At 42.7% G+C, this 22,903-nt stretch overlaps 1 protein-coding gene across 1 annotated transcript in view; it reads left to right on the forward strand.

Annotated features, from left to right (window-relative positions):
• The window catches only part of bbs9 (Bardet-Biedl syndrome 9), a gene marked incomplete at both ends in the record, with an annotated part of 193,403 nt that overhangs the window by 95,149 nt on the left and 75,351 nt on the right, over positions 1–22,903 (forward strand). The window contains 2 exons of the mRNA XM_083888066.1: positions 13,728–13,910; positions 19,995–20,244. Of these exons, the coding sequence (XP_083744192.1) occupies positions 13,728–13,910; positions 19,995–20,244 (433 nt within the window). The remainder of the gene's footprint in view (positions 1–13,727; positions 13,911–19,994; positions 20,245–22,903) is intronic.

Here is a 22,903-nt window from a genome sequence, read left to right on the forward strand (position 1 = left end):
GAGTGCGTGCGTGTGAGTGTGCGTGCGTGTGAGTGTGCGTGCGTGTGAGTGTGCGTGCGTGTGAGTGTGCACGCCTCAGCCTGATTGATTTAAGTGCCCCGCTTTAGGGCGTGAGTGTGTGGTGACAGTGTATCTGTTTGAACTTTGACCCTGACCACACTTCCAAACAGCTGTATCAGCCCTTTTTTATGAGGTGTGTGTGTGTGTGTTTGCATTTATGTCTGCATCCTCGTTCTCCACTTCACTGCGACCTCTCTGACCTCCAGTGCTGACAATGTGACTTTACGTCCAGATTTCTTCAGCTGTTTTAGTTTCATATATATACAAATATATATATATTTGTTATTACTGTATGTCAATCTAGAGATTTTAATGTAATGGGTCCAGATTTTAGTGACGGTATTCTTGTAAAATCATTATCTGGGGTAAGTTTCTGGCAGAGAAGGCCAAAAAAAATCCTGTGAAAAATCATTCAATTAATCAATATATTCAAGTATAATTGAAATGTCACAACGTTTTCCTCTGTTCTGTTGAAGGACTGATTTTTTTACGAGGGTCATTTTAAACATCCATCACTACCTTCTGCTGTGGCTAAATGACGAGTGTTTATTCCTTGTCTAATCACAGTTTCAGAAGTGTGATCCACTTGCGGTGTCACCTGCGACTCTGTCTCACACATGCATGCGTGTAGACACAATCAAGATTTCCCTGGACACAACAGCATACTTAATAAATTCTCCACTTGCAAAAAAGCCTCCACCCAGAAAACTCCCTCCCTCCTTTAATTCATCCGTCCAGCTGGACTGACCCCCTCATTATTTCAGTTCTGGGTGGGCCTGGCCTTGTCCTGTGTGTGTGTGTGTGTGTGTGTGTGTGTGTGTGTGTGTGTGTGTCAGGTCACCTCTGAACCTGTCGAAGTCAAATCCCACAGCCCAGGGCTGCCAGCAGCCAGGGACTCAGCCTGGGTGTTAATCCCAGGTTGGGTGTCACTGCGGTGGGTCACAGTGTGTAATTTAGTCCCCCGCTCTGTCTGGGGCCTCCAGGCCCTCTGGACCACCCAGCACACTGTGGCAACGACTGACCTCAGCATCTGTGTGTGTGTGTGTGTGTGTGCGTGTGCGTGTTAGAGGAAAAAAAAAGGATGTGTGGATTTAAGCTTTTTTTTTGTAAGGGATTTTTTTAGGTGTGTGTATTATATTCCTATAATTCACTACGTTTCAGATTGACGGACTGTTAGGACGTCGATTAGAAATGTTTATACTGTGACAAAATGCTGGTGTTGCAGATGTCTCACTGGCAGTCAAAAATAACTGAACCGAACTCTAATACACCCTCTGTGTTTTCCCGTGAAGTAGTAGCTTCAGCGTTGGAAACAGTTGTCGTTGTCTCCACAACGTCTGACAGTATCACAGAAAATGTCTCCTGCCCCGCTCTGGGGAAGTATTCAAACACAAGCTGTTTTGTTCTTCATGCTTCTTGTGGCCGTACCGTCGCTCCCCGAAACGGAAATATCCGACATGTCCTCTGTAATTTTGAACGCATTTCCTGAAAACTCAGCCTGACACCAGCTCTGTGTGTGTGTGTGTGTGGAAAGTGGAGGATTTCCACTAGGACTCAAATGAGTGATTTGACTTTATGATTTGGCTTTTGCACAGAGTGCGAGGACAATGACGTGTCACAGATGTTTAAGTCTTCTTTTAAGTCTGCTGCGGAATCTAAACGGAATCTAAACTAGCTGCCAAACGAACTTGCAAAGGGTGCATCGACAATCCTTACTCGCTGATTATACATACATATATCTATATATATATATATATATATATATGCATAATATACATATATATTTATTTAAATACCATATCAGTGTCAGTTATCGGCCCAAGTACTCAATCGGCAGATCGGATATCGGCAAAAAGGCCAGTATCGTGCATCCCTAAAACATAGCTAGTGATTTGGCTTTAGGTCACACTAAATACACTTTAACCTGTAGAAGCTGTTTTTCTTTTTTTCTTCCCTATTTTCTGGATGAGTTTCAATAAAGTGACTGAGAACTAATCATATATAATGCAGGATAATTATAGTACTGCTAAAACAACAAATCTAAGACTCTCGCCCCAGTACCGTAAATGCTTAAAAGTAATTTGTCATATTTTGCTTTAGGTGCTGATTTCGTCTTAAATTGGACTTGTTGAAACCTGCAGAAACCCTGATACTGGAGATCTGAGGCTGTGTGTGTGAGCCGCCATATCTGTGCCCCTATGTGTGTGTATATTTCAGACTCTGACAGCCTGAAAATAAAAAAAAAATCAAATTCATCATAGATTGAGGGAGGCGAGGTGAGTTGGGGAAGCAATAGAGGATCTCACACACACACACACATCACCTATCAGCGGAGAATAAAGCTCTTTGTTCCTGACCGTGTGAACACGCGTGGCAAAGAAAAGCAGAAGGCCTCCCTCTCTCAGCCACGCTGTCCCAGGGAAAACACAAGAGCTGAATCCGGCTCTTTGACGGAGAGGGACAGCCTCATAAATCACAGCGCCGTGCTTTAGCAGCCATCCGTACCACTGAACGACGGACTGTTAAAGCGTCCCCGACAGCCTTGATTGGGGAGGTGGTTAAAAAGGTGGACTCTGACTTTATTTTTCTTACCAAAGAATCCCCAGGCACCTTCTCACCTCTCATATTTTTTTACATGTTAGGTATTTCGCTCACGCTCGCACTCATCTGGATCACCTTAGACGTGTGAAAGTGTAGAATGAACACTTATTTCTGGCTCTGCAACAGCCATTTAAGATAAAAAAAAAGAAGTATTTTTAACAGGGAAATGTTTTTGGAATCAAAATGCCTCATTTGTCCCCCCGCAAAAACTCACATTTCAGCTGAAATGGACACTTTTTCACTTGAACTTGTCATTACAGTATGATTTTAAAAATGATTACACGGTAGAATCAGCAGTCGAAAAAAACAACACCAGCCGGTTTTCAATGTGCATGTTTTTGTGTCTCCACTTTGCTGTGTATTAGCATGTACAGCATAAAGGTTAACAATCCATATTTTTTTTTTGAAAACCTCCTGTCATCGGCTCTGATCGATGTCACGTAGATCATCCTCGGACACTGCCGGTGATGAGAGGAGCCTACATCCAGGGAACCGCAGTTTGCAGCTGCACCGCTGTCCTGCTCTATAATCTCCTCCTGTGGAAAAGGTTATTTCCAGACATTTTCTTTAAAAAACCGTAAACTATATATAATATGCTTAAGGTGACTGGTATATTATACCACCTTAAGCATCAGTGCACATTAGGTGAGCGGTCTTACGGCCTTACGACATCAAAAAATGGCACCAGAGAAAGAGAAGTACAATGTATGTTTAACAGTTTAAGGATGCGGTTTTACCTCGGCTTATAATCGAGCTTCCACGTACTCATACTGGCCGATAATTGTTTTAAGATGACAGGGGGGTTGAAGGCCTCATTTTTTAATGCAGCTTCTAAAAGTGAAAATATGCTGATGTATTCCTTTGACTCACACGTCAGCGAATAATTACCGTTCAGCCAACTGGAGGAGAATAAAGAGTTGATGTCGTGGTTGCCAGGTTTGGTGCGGAGGCCGGATCAGGTCTCGTCCTGTCGCCTATAACTTCTCTCCTTCAACACTCCAGCGAGACTTGAGTAAACATTTTTTTCACTCTCTTTTTGTCTCTCTGCCAGTTCCATCTACTCCTCTCCCAGACAGACGGTGTTATCAGTAGCTTGTGTATGTTTGCTTGTTTTGACCGAAGACAATAGTGGTTGCTGTCTTTCCGTCTGCCTCTGTGTCTGTCAGACTCTGGGGTAAAATATGCTAGTCCAACACCACATCGCTTCATCTCCACCCTCCACTCTTTTCACGCTGCTGTCACACAAATGCAATATTAAAGCCGGTTGGTCATTATGCATTGGTCATTACTGACCAATAATTGCATAGTAGGCTCATTGTTTGACTTGGCATTGATGCTATCTGCTGTTTAGATGCTCCCTGGATTAACTGAGCAACATGCTAAGATCAACAAGGAGCACAACGCAGGAAAAAAAGAGACAAAATTAGACGAGTAACACCTTTTGACACTTAAAATTAGCTGTTGTATTCATTTAAATTAAGAGAAAGTGCTCTTATATAGAGAAATAGTCGTGGTAAAGCTTTGCCCATGGCAGCATTGGTGAAGCAAGATATTAGTTAGGGGAGAATGTTTTATTTAAATAGAACTAGTGTTGGGCATGTTAGTGTCAAAGTTAATGCATGACACGTTTCCATGATGACTGACCGGAAAAAGACGCATGTGACCGATTGTTAAAAATTAAGACTCTAAAGTAACGCTAAACTTTAAAAACAGAGGCACACATACGCAGTACACAGGTACGCTAGTTATTTGTAGCGTTGCTCTTTATGGTTACTAAACAGACCGCTCCAGTTCGACTGTAGGCGTGCTAACCGGCGCTAAAGGAGCTAACGCAGCTATTGGAGCTAACTGGTACATGGTGGCTGAACTCTGGTGCTGCGGCACGAAAAACTGAGTTACTTTAGAGACTCATTTTAACAATCGGGATGCCGGTAGCGCTGTTAACGTGCCCAGCACTAAATAGAACTCTTTGGTGTGAAACCAGCTGTGATTGGAGCATATCTGACTGCAGTCAGCTGGCTGTTAGCTGGTTATAGCTGGGTTTTATGACCATATCCTGCATGAACTAGCTTCATTTAATCGTCTTTAACATACTGTGAATCAGGTGATTCTTTCTCACACTGAGGGACGTCCAGCACTGTGACAAGAGACGTTGACCAATTGCCAAGTTGCCCACTCACATGTTCTGTGCCCTGTCATCTATTGACAAAGTTCACATCACTGAAGTAGACATGAAACTAGGGATTTAAACCATTAACTCCTCAGGAAATGGTTTATTGACGTTATAAATTGAACTGGAAGTCAGGTCATTTTCCCGTTGACTTCAACTGAAAAGCAGTTCTTATAACCAGTGGAGTCACCACCTGTGGCTTGCCTCATGTATATAGATTGCTATCTCGTCATGCTCATCTGAAGCGAGAGGCTCAGGAAGGAAAGTAACAACCTGTACAGAACAGTTTGGTTTAGTATAGTACTATACGTATGCTACTAAAATAACCAGCCTCTACCATTCTTACCATTTTTGGACACCCTTCCCTTGGGCTACCAGAGTAAAATAGTATGGTAAGATCAGGCCTGTTCTCAGTCTAAAACTCAAGTCTGACCCAGAGCTTTACCACTCCCAACCGTACACGATGGAAACACAGCATCCGAGAGCGCAAGCAGCTGTCACTGTGAGAACTGGATGCAGATAAAAGAGACAAAAGGAAGATGAAAGAAAAGGAAGTCGTTGGAGCACATCGCCCTGTTCTCAGTGTGTTAGTGTTCGCCGATAGTGTAAGCTGGAGTCTGACCATGTTCTGTGTTTACGTTAACTCCCTGGAATCATTCACACGCCCTGCTGTGTGTGTGTGCGTGTGTAAATGTGTCTTTTGTAAGGACATGTTTTCCTTGTGAGGACATTGTGGCCTTTTTAAGGGTTAAGATGTGGTTTTATGTGTGTAAATAGGTTTAGGTCAGGGTTGGCCATGAAACATATTCGATCAGAATCGGATCTTCCTGAGCAATTGTTCACATTAAAGCTCCCATAGAGTGGTCCTATCGCACATATATGTGAGTTATGAGTCATATTAAGTCTAGTTACATACATTAACTTGTTTTTATGGTCAAAAACCTCCTAGTTGCTGCAAACGAGCCAATTGAAATCTCTCCTCACTGAAGCTCTCGTCAGCTGCGCTGTTTCAGACTGAAATCTAACCCCCAGAAGACAGAACTGTGTTGTGATTGGCTTCATAAACGAGGTAATGGCACAGATACACACCAAAAAAACAGCGTTAATTGGAACTTCCGGTCTATAGGAGCTTCAAGATGTGGTAGAAGATGATATCGGAATCTCATCTTCCTGACCAATTGTTCACATTATATACTGCAGTGATCAGATGTGATCTGCACAAAGTAACAGGCCATACCCCCTGGAACAACAAGTAGTCCAACCAAAATAAACAAAATGGACGACAATAATCTGTAATGGTGATTTTTTTTTTCTGTCTCTCCTTATCTATGTCGTTGTTGTTGTTGATTTATTTAATTAATATGTTTATTTGACAACAGGGACAGTGCACATTAATAACATTGCTGTAAATGCGCCAGAATTAGCCAAGAGGCTATTTTTCATCTGTAGATGTTGTTCGAATAACACTGTGAGCCACTCGAGACCTTCAGATGGAGTCGCATTTGAAACCACCGCTGCACAGTGTGTGGTTCCAATCAGCTTTGGGAAAATTGGATCTCATTTTTTTTTTTTTTTTTTTATCTGTTCAGACAAGCTAGATACAATCTGGATATGTTTAACAATCAGATTTGGGCTGCAGTCTAAACGAGGCCTGAAGTTGTGATGGTTTTAGGTTAATGTAAGGAGGCAAGGCAACGTGTTATAGCCCAATGTCCTCACACAGACTGCTGTTCAGGTAAAAATGTGTGCGTTAATGAAAGTCTGTGGTCGTTTGTAACTGTATGTGGGTGTGTGACTATTAGTCAGGGAATAGCTCCTATGATTCCTGCCATCTTTAAATTGAGATTCTAATTGTCTCTTTAATTAAGACGTGGAAACACACACACAAACACACACACACACTCATTTGACCCCAATATGAACCTTTCCACAGTTTTGCCTTTCTCTTCTAATATTCTTCCACTCAGTGCAAACCTCATGTCCACAGAAGTAAGTGCCATCCTCTCATCTTTCTCTCTCTCTCTCTGTTCCTTTTTATCACCCGTTCTTCCTCTCTTGTAAACATAGGTTAGGGTTACATAACCAGTTCCTCAGAAATTAGGTTCTGCCTTATAGGGACCAGGCTTTGGTCTCCATAAGGACTACTGGTCCTGACAAGGTCAGTGTTTATGCTCGAACAGGTCCTAAAGGACACATCATAGACATTGTGTATTCCATAGCCCCTTACCCTTACCTTAACCATCACAATTAAGTGGCCTAAACCCAACCCCAGTTCTAACCCTAACCCTAAAACCAGGTCTTAACCCTGAAAAATACCTTTAAAGTTGTGAGGACCAGCCAAAATGTCCCCATAAAGATAATTTCTTAACACACACAAACACACACTGACCTCTGTTCCTCACATTTGTTGTCTAATCGACAGGTTCAATTGTAGCCATGTTTGTTTTCACAAACACTCACTCATGTTTGACAGGAACTCATTTGTATGCGTGTGTGATTCTCTGCTGATATCTGATCTACCTACAGAGAGGATGATGATTGTTTATTACACTCACAGTTGATTATACTTGGCACGTTGATGATATAGTGTGAAGATGCAATGCTACTGGTTCTGTTTTTCATTAGGGCACACACAGGGCATAAGCTCTCTGATTTTTCAGCTTCTTTAATGTGAATATTTTCTGGTTTCTTTGCTCCATATAACAAAGAATTCATTAAAACTGAATAATTTTTGTTTATGGACAAAACAAGACATTTGAGAACATCATCATTTCCAGGTTTGAGAAACACTGATCAACATTTTCTGACATTATGGACCAAACAAGTACTCTTAATTGGGAAAATAGTTTATGAAAATAATGGTTAGCTGCAGCCCGAGCCCAAATCATTAAATGTTTTTGTTATTAAATTAACTGAAAACAGTCCGTTAAAATGAGTCTCTGTCATAATCCAGCATCAGATTTTTCACAAGTGCTGTATAGCGGGGGACCAAAACCCGGAGATAGATGTCAGAGCATCATCTATTTCTGCGGACATTTCATATTTTTTGGGCAAAATATTTTAACACGGTTAATGAGATCTTAAAAACGCCGACTCAGCTTTGATTAATCATTTCAGTCCGATAAGTGGAGCGAACACTTGCGGCGGGATGCTGAGCGTCAAACACCGGGACATCAAACTCTCGTTAGCCTCGTTAGCGATTTTTTTTTTTTGCAGCGTGACCACAATGCCGTCATTTACGGTAAAAGCATCAAACTCCTCCCTCTGGCTTTTTTTTTTTGCATCATTTCATGTGTTTGGTTATTTGGTGGTTTTTCACTTCCCCCCCCCCCCCCCCCATTTGTTTATGTTTCTCTGCTTTCCGATTGGTCGTCGCAGATGTTGCCTCTTGTAGCGACCAAACCCCATGCACTCCATCAGCTAGAAATACTTCATTAAAACCACAGGCCACATAGATTTTGTATACAGTGTGTGTGTGTGTATGTGGTGTCAGTGATGCATTTCCACAGATAAGTGTACGTATGAATTCTGTGTTTATGTTGTTCTGTACATTTCTTGTGGCTTTGGTGCATGTGTATGAGCACATTTCAGTGCATTTGTGCGTGAATATACAAACATGACTGTGTGTGTGTGTGTGTGTGTGTGTGTGTGTGTGTGTGTGTGTGTGTGTGTGTGTTACCTCAAACGTTAGGAGCCTAAACACTGTTGCTCTCTTTGTTTAGGATGAAATAAAACATGGACGGAGAGTAACAAAGCCTACATTCATTCATGTTTCCCACACAATTGATTATGAATTGTTTTTTTTTCTTTTTATGAAAGAACCTTATTAACCTAAAGAAAAGAAAAAAGTTAAAGTTCCATCATTTGAGATGTAAAGCAGGTCTAAGTGTGTGAGATAGAGCAGAATGTGCCTTTTATGTGTGTTGAATGCAGTCCAGACGGGAGATCAGAAGCTCAGCAGCTTCAACTGCAGGTTGTTTAAGGTCAGGAGCAGTTCAGCTGCTGACACACAGGGAACTCACTGTGTGTGTGTATATATCTTTGTGAGGACCAAAACTCCTATAAACCATAGGGAGTTAATACATTAGCTGGTCCTCGCAACTTTAAAGGGGTTTCTGGGGGGCTAGAAGACCTGGTTTTAAGGTTAGGGTTAGGCATTTAGTTCTGATGGTTAAGGTCTATGAGGATCCTCACTTCAAATGCTGTGCAAACGTGTGTGTGTTGTTGTATTTACTATATCTTTATGAGGACCAAGAAATCCTATAAACTAAAAGGAGTGAAATTGAGGACCGTTTGACTGGTCCTCACAGATTTAAAGGGGTTTCTGGGGGGCTACAAGACCTGGTTTTAGGGTTAGGGTTAGGGTTAGAATTAGAATTAGGTTTAGGTTAGGGTTAGGGTTAGGGTTTTGGTCAGGCATGGTTAAGGTTAAGGTGAAGGGGGTCAGGAATGCATCATCTCTATGAGGGTCCTCACTGCAAATGCTGTGCAAGCGTGTGTAAACGTAGGTTTATCTTGTGGTCAGATGATCAGGCTGTGTGTGTTGTACGTGTATCCAGACTTCACATCTGTGTGTGTCCTAGTGTGTGTGTCCTACCTAAATGTGTCTTTGTGTTCTCTCAGCTGGCATCAATCAGAGTGTGAGTGTGGAGCTGAGCTGCTGCCAACAATGAAGCCCTTCACTGGACCCTTTTATCAATACACACACACACACACTTTCAGAGACCCCAAAGGGAGGGTTTTGGGGTCGTGTGTGTGTGGTATTGCATAATAGAAAGGACAATATCAAGAATTCATTCACCAGGAGTCATAGAAGTTTATAAGCTGAAATATAAACGTTTTTATATGACCTTCCCAAATGTGGCCGATCTATGCAACATCTCAGCAAAAAGTTTACATAAAGGATTTTTTGACTGGACTCGAAAATATTAACCGTTTAGATGTGGTCAGAGGTCAAAGGTCAGAGTGAGTTGACTCATAAAAACACGTCTTTGGCCTCTTGAACATTAAATTCCTTTTAGGTCATCAAGGGCACACGCTATATGAGAAAAAAAAACATCAACGGCGTGTTTCGGTTTCCTCCTGAAGCCAACCAGGAAATGAGAATATACTGAATAGCCTCTAGGGTTCAAAAAGAACTTTGTCGTGGTAGTTCCTTCAGGAGATGTCAAAGAGGCAGAGGTGCTGTTGCCAAAGTCAGCGAAATAAGCAGCAGCATCCCTCTTCCTCTCCGCCATGTTTATGTCTGTATGTTACGCCGAGTCAGAGCGCTCCTTTCTCCTATTTGTCAACATCCAGGGTTAGTGCATCATAGGAGATGTCAGACTAGGCAGGGAAATAGAAGGAATTCTAATGCGCTAGACGCACGACACGTCCGTTCATTGTTCCCGACATTCACAGGTATCAGGTACAACGTTGAAAATGTGTCGGTCATGACCAAATTGCATGAAAATTGGCCTGAATTTGTCTGACCCTGGAATAAGTTGGTTGACAAAACTGAAACTATGGAATATGTAAATATCTTGTCAGGACACCATCACCATGAAGACAAACATTTTCTTCTTCCTCCTTCTCCAATTCAGCCGCTGAATGCACGGTAGCCATCATTTTAGCTACTTATTCTTGGGTTTATTCCACATTTATTATTTAGTTGTAGTCATGATTATTTCATAGATTTGTATTCCTAAACTCGTGCTCCCTGCTTGTTTTCTGTATCTGTAGCGATTGATATGAACACAGGCCATTTACCATAAGGGGTTTATTCATAAGTAAATCTGTGAGGTTAATAGGTATTCATCCATCCATTATCTACCGCTTTATCCTCCACCAGAGGGTCGAGGGGGGTGCTGTGCCTATCTCAGCTGACATAGGGCGATAGGCGGGGTACACCCTGGATAGTTCGCCAGTCCATCACAGGGCCACATATAGAGACAAACAACCATTCACTCACACTCTCACACCTACGGTCAATATATATTGAGTGACCAATTCACCTAATCCCCATATCACATGTTTTTGGACTGTGGGAGGAAGCCGGAGAAAACCCACACACACACGGGGAGAACATGCAAACTCCTTGCAGAAAGGCCCTTGTTACGAAGTTAATAGGTAATAGGTAATAATGTGTAGATGAAGTAAGTGACACTGAGTTCACATGCGACCTCGGCAAAGCGGATATAAGGTCAGCGCACAAACACGAGGAGGTGAAGTAAGGTTTTTACCTCACAGTGTTTACATCATAAAGAAGGTATGCACATACTGATATGTCAGAAGTTTTGTATTTCACAATTCAAAACGGCTTATTCTGGCAAGTGCTGCTTAACCCTGACACACACTCACACACACACACACACACTCTAGAGTCTTCCATCTCTGTTTTCGCAGTATCAAATGCCGAGCACTGAATCCATTTGTCAAACAAACCGCTGGCGTGTGTTGGCGCTCAGGTCTGCAGATCACTCATTTATCTGAACACACACTCGTCCATTAGTCCCAGATCTGCTTTCACCTCGTCTTTTTTGCTCTCCGTCTGCTCATCTCTCTCTCTCTCCTCCCTCGTCTCCCGTTTCCCTCCTTCCCTTTGTCCGGCTTGTCCTCTCTTGTTGTCCTCGTCACCATCCGTCTTGCGCTGTCATCACTTGTTCACGCCGCTCCTCTCATCTCCAGTCCTCTGTTGTTGCAGTGATGGAGGGATGGAGAGATTGACCTCTGGGCGGAGGTCAGAGTTCACCTGGTCCCACTACCGCCACACCTTCTTCATGCATTCACTCGGTGACTTTTAAACACAGCTGAGCTGTCTACTTAGGTAGAACCTAGGTGAGCTTAAAGGGATAGTTTGGGAGTAGGGTGGTGTTGAGGTACTGACACAGTCACCAGAGGCGATTTCTCTAAGACAGCAAAGGAAGCTCTGCTTCCTCTAAAACAGAGGTGTAAGTACCACCTGAGAAAATATTAAGTTCTCAAAGTAACACCATGATCGATCACCCATGTTAAAGGAGACATTTTATGCAAAATCAACTTTTTAATCATTTTAATACTTACAATATTTGGGACTCTGGAGGCCCTATGAGTAGGCAACGTGTGAAAAAAAGATGACTCAGTCATGTTTTTGTGGTCCTCCTCAGTCTAAGTACAGGAGATAAAACACACGATGTTGACTTCTGCACTCATTGCTACGTCACAATGAGACATTCCTGGAATTGTTGTCTCGCAGAGCTCCGCTTTGTCCCTAAAATACGCGAGAGTGCAGGTGAGGGCGATGGTATCCGGAAGAGCGGAAGTCGGTGAAGTGTCCTATTCTTGGCTGCACAGTGCAGCACAGAGTTCTACACAAACTTGCAGCCTCAGATGATTTACGTGTCTTTGCAGAAAGAAGATCCAGGTTTGTGAACCTGTACACAATGGCCTTTCTGCTTCAAGTTTACATGTGTTCCCGTGTGTCTGGTTTTTTTTTCTAGGGTTCTCCAGTTTTTTCCCGCAGTCAAAAACCATGCAGATTTGGGGATAAGGCAAATTGGACACCCTTAATTGACTGAAGGTGTAAGAGTGGATGGTCGTTATGTGTGGCCCTGTGATGGACTGGCGGACTGTCCAGGTTCTACCCTGCCTTTTTGTCCCATGTCCCCTTGACCCTCATGTGGAGGATAAAGCAGAAGAATATGAGTGAGTGAGTGAGGAACGAATGGCAGACTTTATGAAATGAGCATCCTCTTTTTTAAAGACCAGCAACTGCCACTGACGGCCCCTCAGTACATTTCAGTTTGTTACTCGCAGTGTCTGGTGTATTCCAGTGAAACTTGTAATTATGATGTAGAAGTGACGCACAGGAAATTCTGAGGAGAATTAAACATAAATGTGATGTGGGAATGTTCATATGTGCTTGTTTAATAAAAACTGGACCGACAACCAAAGCAAAGGCTTAAAAACAACACACAGAAAAGGAGCATGACTTCACATCTGCACCATGTTTCATGACATTCTAGAAGGCTGTTATGTTGCACATCGGACCTCTAAAGTATCCCTGCAAATGTGTTTTTCACGTTTTCAAATTGTTTTTAGGGGGACCATTCCTTTTCGATTGATGTACCAACATCAGGAAACAAGCATCTGTCCAGACTTGGTGATATTTCATTTGGGTTTCCAAAGAGGAGGAAGTGGATTTGCGTCCTTGTTCCCACAATCTATTATATTTTAGGTTTGTTTCCTGCAGTCTGTTGAAATTAAACTCTCACTCTGAACAAACCGCACCACTGTTCCTCTTGTTAGAGCTCTGGAAATCCCATTTTCGGGCCATTTGGGATCATTACAGCTTTGCCTCTTTTTCAACTGGAAAAATAAACGGCAATAAAAGGACAAAACACAGCCGAGTTCAAACGGACCGCTCCGCGTGTGCTGAAAGTCTGATGACTTATCCTTACAGTCTGTTGGCCTCTGCTCAAGAGTTTTCATGAACCTGTCCTGCATGTTTTTACACAGATTGCATGGTTCAGACACTTCAACGCTGCTTATGTGGCGCTTAAAGGTTCACTTACTGAGGGAGATGAGTATTTTCATCTTGGATTAATCTGTCGATTAATTATGATGTTCTTGAATGTCTCGTTGAAAAGCATCTAAATGAGTATGAGAATGTTTGGGTGGAAAACAACACGACATGGGATCATTCTGAAGTGTAAACAAAGGCAATTTCGCTTCATTGATCAGAGTTTGTTGTTCTATAAATGTCAAAAATAATGTAGATGACAGTTTTCTTTGATTACGTCAATGCAGTATGGTGGCCTGGAGGTGCAAACCATTATTAAAGAAAATGTGAAACACATTTACAGATTCCCAAACAGAAGAATTAAGATTTAATTATACATATCTACTTTATATATTAACTGACTCCTCCCTCCTGCAGGTGATAACGCTGGCAGAGGCTGCAGAGGAGAACCGAGCTCTGCTGGAGGAGGCGTTCGCCCGCCTGCGGAGCGCCACACACCTGCTGGTGCTGCTGCTGTCGCTGTGGCAGGGCCTGACCCCAGACCAGACCGCCATCCTGGAGGCCACACTGCTGCCGCTGCTCCAGGACACGCCACAGCTGGTACACACACGCATGAACACACACACACACACAGGGCCATTAAATGTCAGTTCCATTCTGTTCAACAATCTGTAGTTCACTCAATAAACACAGGCTCAGCTTAAACACACACCGGACTATTTTTTAAATAAATTCAGTCTTTCCGGCCCCCTTAGGAACACACACACACACACACACACACACACACACACTAACCACAATTCAAATCTTAGTCCTGAACTTGTAGTTCCTCAGAAATTAAGTTTGACTGCCTGATCGAGTGATCTTTCTATTATTTTCACGAAATAAATAATCGAGTACTTGATTGGTTCACTAAGTGTCAGAAAACATTAATCAGTGTTTTTCAAACCTGGGAATGATGACGTCCTCGAGCGTCTTTGTTTGTTTTTGCTCACTAAACAAAATGAATCAGTTTTAATGATTTCTTTGTCACGTGGAGCAACGAAACAAGGTGACAAATCAGAAAACTATATATAACACTATATATATATGTATATATTTGTACACATATATATGTGTAAGTATATATATATACATATATGTGTATGTACATATATATATATACACACACACACATAGTTACTCATATATGTATATATATATATATATATATATATATATATATACACACACTCACTTTCTGACACTCAACACTCACTTGTCAACTCTTCACCATGGGGTACAAGGTTACGATGTTTGTGTGTGTGTGTAGACAACGCAAAAATACACACTAGATCAAGGTCAGGAGGACAGCGAATGGATGACACTGGCCTATAATCAGACTGATGCTTTGTCTGTCTTTGCGTGTATTTTCGTACGCGTTTATCACGCGCGCGTTACCGAACAATGGCGTTGACGGTGAGTCCTTCCATTTGCTGTAATCACGAAAGATTTGCCAGCCCGTGGAGGCCCGCGAAGTACCTGTGTGTTTGCGTGTGTGCGTGTGCGTGTGTGCGTGTGTGCGTGTGTGCGTGTGTGTGTGTGTGTGTGTCATTTTTCCACAGCTCTGATCAATCCCCCTGAACCTCTCATTACCACGGAGTCTATTTCCAGCCTCTCTTCTGACAGCCTCACGTTACACACTCATACACACAAACATCTGTGTCTTCATAAACAGCAGCAGCACATAAAATATCTGCAACAGGACACACACACACGGACAGAGAGAGTAGACAGAAATAGGTTGAAAGGTTTATTTGATGAGCCTCAAGGGGCTGTTTGTTTGTGTCTGTGTGTGTACACATGGTATTTTAAATGGGATTAATGGCATCAAGTGAATTACCAGTAATCAGGGTCACGTCCATGACATGAAGACAAACAGGTGGATGGAACCGGTGGGCTATTTTCAGAGGACACACACACACACACTCCATCGCAGAACCATGACTTACAGTTTGTGTAGCAGCTAATAAGAAAATGAATAGGTTATGTTCACCCTCTTATGTGAAACACATCCACATTTTTACCCTAACCGTAATCATCATCACTAAAGGCCTAATCCTAACCCTTAACCTTACCTTAGCCAAAACCAAATTCTAACCCTCTTAACCCTCAAAAAGCCCTTTATAGTTGTGAGGGTGCCTTACTAAGGTCAAAAACGTCCAAGCTCCATAACGCTCATAAAAAATGAAAACAAACGACCAAATGTCATCTGGAACATTAGTGTATAGATTATGGGATTATCCAGCTGCCGACGCCGCAGCAACGTGCGTTTTTCCTCCTGCTACTGGAGACATGAACAATTCTTCTGAACGGCAGATGTCCCACACTGGGAACCGTTATCTGAATGAAACGAGACAGAATGTTTAGAGAGAAGGAGAAGGGGTGAGGAGAGGAGAGGCCCTTCTGTCTGCAGTAAAAGAGGTGAGGAGGAAGAGGAGGAGTAGAGGAAATGCGTCTGTGTGGTATCTAACGAAACGTCTCATTTAGCTGCAGCCGAGCAGAACTCCTCCTCCACTTTTGCATTCCTCCTGGTTCTCCTTCGTCTTCGTCCTCCTCCCATCCCACTTCTGCACTCCTCTCACACCCCTTTCACTCTTTTGCATCCTAATCTCTCACTGGTTTTCATTTCACATCCTTTTTTTGTTCTGTCCTCCTTTCGCCTCCTTGTCTTCTCTTCCTCACTCCTCACGTCTTCTCCCCTTTTCCCCCCATTTCTTGTATCATGTTTCTTAATCTCAGTCTCTCTATCTCCATCTTCTCTCACCACGACAAACTATTTATACATCTCCCATTCTCTTGCTACTGTATAGGTTTTCACTTTCCCCGTCCTTTTCTCTTCCTCACTTCCACTCCTCTCTCTTGATTCCTCACTCTTGTTTTCACCCTTAAATTTCTTTTTTGTCCCCCTCTTTCTGAACCCACCCTCCTTGTCCATCCCTTCTCTTCTCTGGTCTCTTTTTCCATCTGTCACTTAGCTCTTGAACAGAGTCGCTGACGCTGTCTCTGTGTCTGCTATTCCTGCGTGACCACCCAGTTCTCCTGCCCGCTGTTTACTTTACCAGAATCCATCACAGAGCAGAAAGCATCGCTTCGTTCGGGCTTTCTAAGCTCTTCGCCAGAACTTTGAAGCATCGTACCTGCAAATGTATCTTCACCCCTCTGCAGAACTTTGCAGAGGGGTGAAGATATAGATATAGAAGATATAGTTATTTGCAGCACTGAGTTGAGTGGTTTCTCTAAGGTTTATTAAGAGGTTAGTAAAATCATTTCTGTTTTATGAAGTGAGTGAAACTGCAAACTCAAAATGACATTGAAGGAATCCCAAAACAAAGATGTAGTTCTTGGACAACTGTATTTAAATATTCCGGGTCTGAGGTGAAGCCAATGCTTTAGAGCATGAAAAGTGAACTGTATTCTCTTGAATTGTAACATGACATACAGTACCCTTTTTTTTTTTTTTAAATTAAAGTCCCATTTACAGTCAAATAACTAAACCATAAAGCAGGAGATGATTTTGGAAGCATGGCTCAATATTCTCAATAAAAAGGAAAAGAAAGAGAAAAAGAAGGCTGTGATGCAACAATTCCTATGGCATCTGCCATAAAACAGGATAGAGATAGCGCTGGACAAACTGCAATCATGTTATCATGCATGTAAACATCCGCAGTGTGTTACTTTGTTACACTAAAGCCAAACTGGTTTCGTTGAAGTTACCATTGAAGATACGATAGTTGTCACTGATGCTGTGATAATATTCCATCATAGGAAAATCCTGACTATATATAAGAAATGGAGATAACAAAGGTTAACCCACACATATGCTTTATTGGATTTGCAGGTGGTTAATTATGTTTGACAATTGTGTTTTATTGTTAAACGACCTCTAGTGGCCATAGTAGTTATGACAAGACCAGAGGAGAAGGCCAGGTCACGCAGTTGTGCCTCAAAAGAACGTTGTTATCTAGTCATATTTGATTAAACCCAGAGGATTAACCTTGTGAAAGCAATGACCCCCGAGAACTGAGTGTATGACAGAGCTGTTCTCACAGAGCCGTAACTCCGGCTTCTCAAATGACTTTCCCAGTTATGATGGGAATGTCAGAACAGAGAGAGATCGCTGCCTGAACCTTTACTTGTCTCTTTGGGAGTCCTCCAAGGTTGCGTGCTCGGTCCCGGGAAGTTTTCTCCACGACCGTCCAGTAAGGCTGTAATCACACCTGGGATTTAGCCCTCGTCCAATCCAATATTCTTGATGCAGCCTGTAGACAAAACTCAAAAGTCCTCTGCAGGTTGGAAACAGAGCCCGGAAATCCATAGTTTTCTCTCATATCTATTGGTTTACATTATACAGAAAAGTTGTAAAGGGGTTATTGATGAATAACAACGACATTATGCTGCCTACTCCAAGTCTTCACCGTCACAAACTGAATGAAAACACAAGAACACAAACCCTCCCTTGTTTCTTGCTGCAGGAACAGGAAACGTCTGTCCGTTCTCTGCGTTAGTGCTGCGAACTTTGTCTTAATTTATCGCTGTGGCCTCGGTCCAAACCTGCTCCACCTCTTCTTTGCTCCCTTTCTTCTTGTCGAGGACGATGAATGTGTGCAGTTTGTGCTTTGAAGACGTTTAATTTTCCTCCGCAGCACGTGGAAAGTGTGTGTGTGTGCGTGCGTGCGTGTGTGAGCTCGCCAAGTTTCCACAGAAACCGGCAGTTATGTCGTTCCAAGTATTTGATAACCTGGTGAGGTATTGTGGTAAGAATAGGTCACCCACCTCCCATCTCTCCTCCTCCTCCTTTGCTCCTCCCCTCTTATTTTCACCCCTTCAGGCCCTCCACCTCCTCCTCTATCTGCACCTCTTTCCTCCGTTCTTATCTCCTCTCGCCAGTCGTCTCTCCGCTCGTCTTGCTCGTCTCGTTCTCTGTCTGTAATATCTGCCTTTGGCCTCTGTCATCATCTCATCTCCTTGACCTTCTCCCTCTCTTTTCTGTCTTCCCCTGTCTCAGTCGCTGTCTCTCCATCATCATCATTACAGGCTTGATTACCTGTCATTATGGCTCATTAGGGGCCTATCAGCATGGTGGCAGAAGGCGGGAGGGAGAAGGGGGGAGTGTTGTGGAGAAAAGGGGATGGTGGGAGGATACCTGTGAACACACCCATGCACCGCCGACTCACCCGTCCAATGTCAAACACTGAGACGGTTACATATAGATTCAGTTTTTTTTAGGATGAGATAAGTGTCCGTGTCTCTGTGTGTGAGGGAGAGTGAGGGAGAAAGAGAAATCAGAGATAGACAAGATATCCTGACTGCAGACAAAAGATGGAGAGAGAGTGACAAGAGCCTTTGTGCTCCTCACTGTCACATAGCATTCATAATATATTTAAACAATAGTTATTATTATTATTATTATAATAGTTAAACCACTTCCTTCAGCTTCCCTTCCAACCCAGTCTCCAGGATCTGATGATAACAATATCCTGGTTATGAACGTGGTCAGATTTAGGCACAGTGAGTAATCTGTGGTCAGGTTTGTGCACACATGTGATTAGAGTGGGAGGGGGGAAAAGGGAAAATCATGGTTTTTCCTCATTTTTCCGACACATCAAAATGTGCTTAAACAGAATGAAAATATCACACCACGTGTCAAACCCATAAACTGGACATAAAACTGAATGCAGATAAGTAGAGCTCAGGAAGTAGGATGCAAGTAGCAGTTAGCCACCAGGGGGCGACTCCACTGGTTGCAAAATTAACTCTGTTTGAAAATAACTCTATAAAGAAATTAGTCAATTTCTAACTTTATTTTTAAGGAAAATAAAACATTTTCCTGAGATATTAATGGTCCTAATTCATAGTTTCGAGTCTTCATCAACATCACATGATGGCAGTTGCTGTTTTGCACAATGCTGTTCTCATTCAGAGAACAACATGGACACCGGTGTGATTGACAGCTGGTGTCGTCCAATAGATGCCTTGTATTGAACTTCAGGTTCGTCAGACTACGTTCACATCTACATCTTTATCTACACTACAGTTCAAAAGTTTGGGGTCACATGTACAATTTTTCCAAGATTTCCATTAAAAGTCACACTTTTATTCATCAAAAGAGTTGCAAGACATTGGCAAGATTAGAAATAATGATTTTTATTCAAAATAAAGAACCAGCAAAACTGTTTTCAGCTGTGCTAACATCATTGCACAAGGGTTTTCAAGGGTTTTCTAATCATCCAATAGTCTTCTAACGCCATTAGCAAACACAATGTACCATTAGAACACTGGAAATGGGCCTCTATACACCTATGTACATATTCCATTAAAAACCAGATGTTTTCAGCTAGAATAGTCGTTTACCACATTAACAATATATATAGTGTATTTCTGATTCATTTAATGTTATATTCATTAAAAAAAGTTATTTTCCCTCAAAAATAAGGACATTTCTAAGTGAGCCCAAACTTTTGAACAGTAGTGTATAACTCGTTCAAATGTGTCTCATATCCAGACAACTTGATCTGGTTCAATCTGGTCCAGGATGCTTCGACTATATCCCACCCATCCATCATGAGAAACACATCAGTTTACAGTTCACGTGACAATACTTTCACAACTCTAAAAGTTCCTCCGTCCTCCTCTCTCCCTCAGGGCTGGGAGGAGAGCTGCGATGCGGCCGTCGCTCACCTCCTGCGGAGCTGTTTGTCCAGGAGTCCCAAGGATCAGGCCACGTCTCTGGCTCAGATGGGCGGCCCCGTGCTGGGCCTCCCCCGGGACACTGCTCGCCTCAAGAAACACATCACACTGCTGTGCGACCGCATTGGCAAGGGAGGCCGCCTCACCTTGGCGTCTGAGGCCAACGTCCAGGTCCCCGCCCAGGTCCAGAACCTGGCTGCTCCTGGTGAGTCAACTGTGCTTCACATCATTGCCCAAGGGTTTTCTAATCATCCAATAGACTTCTAACGTGATTAGCAAACACAATGTACCATTAGAACACTGGAAATGGGCCTCTATACACCTATGTACATATTCCATTAAAAAACAGATGTTTGCAGCTAGAATAGTCGTTTACCACATTAAAGCAGACCTAGACCAGAAGTTCCAATTAACGCTGTTTTACGCTGTAGTGTGTATCTGCGCCATTACCTTGTTTACGAAGCCCTGAAGTTTTGAAACAAACAGTTCAGCCACTGCTGAGAACGCTGTGTTTTATTGTAATCTCGGGCTCAGCAAGATCGCTGAAAAAACCCGGTCCAGTTACGTATACAGCGGTTCTCCTGAACAGCAGATCCTCCTGCTCTGGGCACTAGTCCGGGCACAAACGGTTGTGTACATTGAACCGCAGAAGAAGAATAAAATCCGTTGTGGAGGTGTTTCACGAGCGACGGTGTCTTTTGACTCTGGGTCTGACTCCGGGTCAAACTCATAAAAGGGACTGTCGTGACGAAGCTATTTTTAAACATTGTTAAAACAATGTTTTGATAATGACTAGCAGTACATCCACCGTTCCAGAGGGGGGAGCTGCGCTTCTGAGAGCGGGTGTGCTGTCACTTCCGGGTATTGGCCAATCACAAGACAGTTGGGAAGGCTCTATGCTGGCTGGCCAATCACAACACACTCTCTGTGTGTCTTCTGGGTGTGAGATTTCAGTCTGAAATATTGCGGCTCAGCACAGTGTCAGATTTCTATCGGCTTGTTTACAGCAACTTGGAGGTTTTTCACCATAAAAACAAGTTAATGTATGTAAGTAGACCTCCATAACTAACATATATGTGCAACAGGACCACTCTATGTGAGCATTAACAATGTGAAGAGTGTATTTCTGGTTCATTTAAAGTTATATTCATTGAAAAAAAGTGCTTTCCTTCTAAAAAAGTGAGCCCAAACTTTTGAACGGTAGTGTAGCTCAGTGTGAGTGTCAGTGGGAGCCCCTTAGTGAAATGAGTCCTGCCTTCTGTATTTTATGCACAACTCTTCTATTTCCAGCTTATGTAATGAGTGAACTAAAGGGGGTGGGGCCAAGCCGTAGGTCAACGATGCCGTCGTTAATAATCACATTTGGTCATCATGAGATATGAAATCAAACTTCTAAAGTAAGGTCAATCGCAGTTCAAACTAAAACTCAACTTTGAACAGTGTCCATCTTGATTTTGTTTTGTGTGTGCGCGCCTCATATAAGACCCTGTCCCCTGTCGAAGATTTTCGGCATCAGCAGGCAAAAACATGAAGACTATTCATGCTCCACTTTATAGGCCAACGCACACTCGTATTTAAATGCATCTGTACACACACACACACACACACAACTACAGGTACACACCCATGACACACAAAAACATGGATACACACACCTACTTTGGCACATGTAGTGTCACATTTGCAAAGTTGACACACTCATAAATTCATACACACACACACACACACACACACACACACACACACACACACACACACACACACACACACACACACACACACACACACACACACACACACACACACACACACACACACACACAGAGTGCACGGATCATTTAGCCCTGGCTAAATGGTTTATAGCGGTGTTTCTGACAAGATCATCAATTACAGTCTGTTTTCTCTCCTCCCTCTTTTTTCATTTATTCCTCCTCCTCCTTATTTCGCCTTCTCTCCCAATTCCCTGCACATAATCCAAACGTTATAAATAAATCTCGAACTCATCTCGTACTCGTGCACAACAGAACCGCTCTTGTATCACCACACAGTCGGACTGTGGCACCGAAAACAAGGAGCTTACGGCCAATAACGTGCGCGTCATTGAAGCGTCATCATTTATACGAATGACTCTGGCTTTAATATTCTTAAATATATCATGAGAGAGAGTCAAACTGTGTGTATTGGCGGGGAAAATAATTACCTGACTGCCTCTTAAATGTTGCACGTGCCCTGGAAACCCTGGACGTATTCAAAAACTCAACAGAGTTTAATGATAAACACACTCTCTATGTGTGTGTGTGTGTGTGTGTGTGTGTGAGAGAGAGAGAGCGAGAGTGAGAATGGTCCATAAAAGTTTAAAGGCTTGTTTAAAAAGTCATTAGAATGATTACAGTAATTCAACACAAGGTTCAGTGGAAGTCAACTCAGTCTATTAATTGTACACTTTAGGGTTTTGCTCACATTGTGAGGACCTGCATTTGTTTTGTCATCATGGGGACCAAAAAAAACAAAACACACACACACAGCACGGAAAAGATTCAATCTTAAGGTGAAGACGTGTTTCAAGGTAAAGGTTAGGTTTAGGTTAGTGTGTGTTTGTGTTTTCTTCTCATACGGTCTCTTCCCTCTCTATTGGTGCGCTGCCAACATTTATTTATTCACACAAACTCGCGCACGCACACACACACTCCTCAGTAAACAGTCGTTTGTTCGCCGTCTCAGATGTTGCTTTTTCACTCGCCCGTAAACACACACATTTGTTTACGTTTCCAACAACACCGGCGGCAACAGTTTCCCCTTCAAGACCACAGACACACAAACACACACACACACACACACACACACACACTGGGATACCACACAAC

This window comes from Microchirus variegatus, assembly GCF_963457635.1.
Source record: "Microchirus variegatus genome assembly, chromosome: 1".
In the NCBI taxonomy this organism is placed as follows: domain Eukaryota; kingdom Metazoa; phylum Chordata; class Actinopteri; order Pleuronectiformes; family Soleidae; genus Microchirus; species Microchirus variegatus.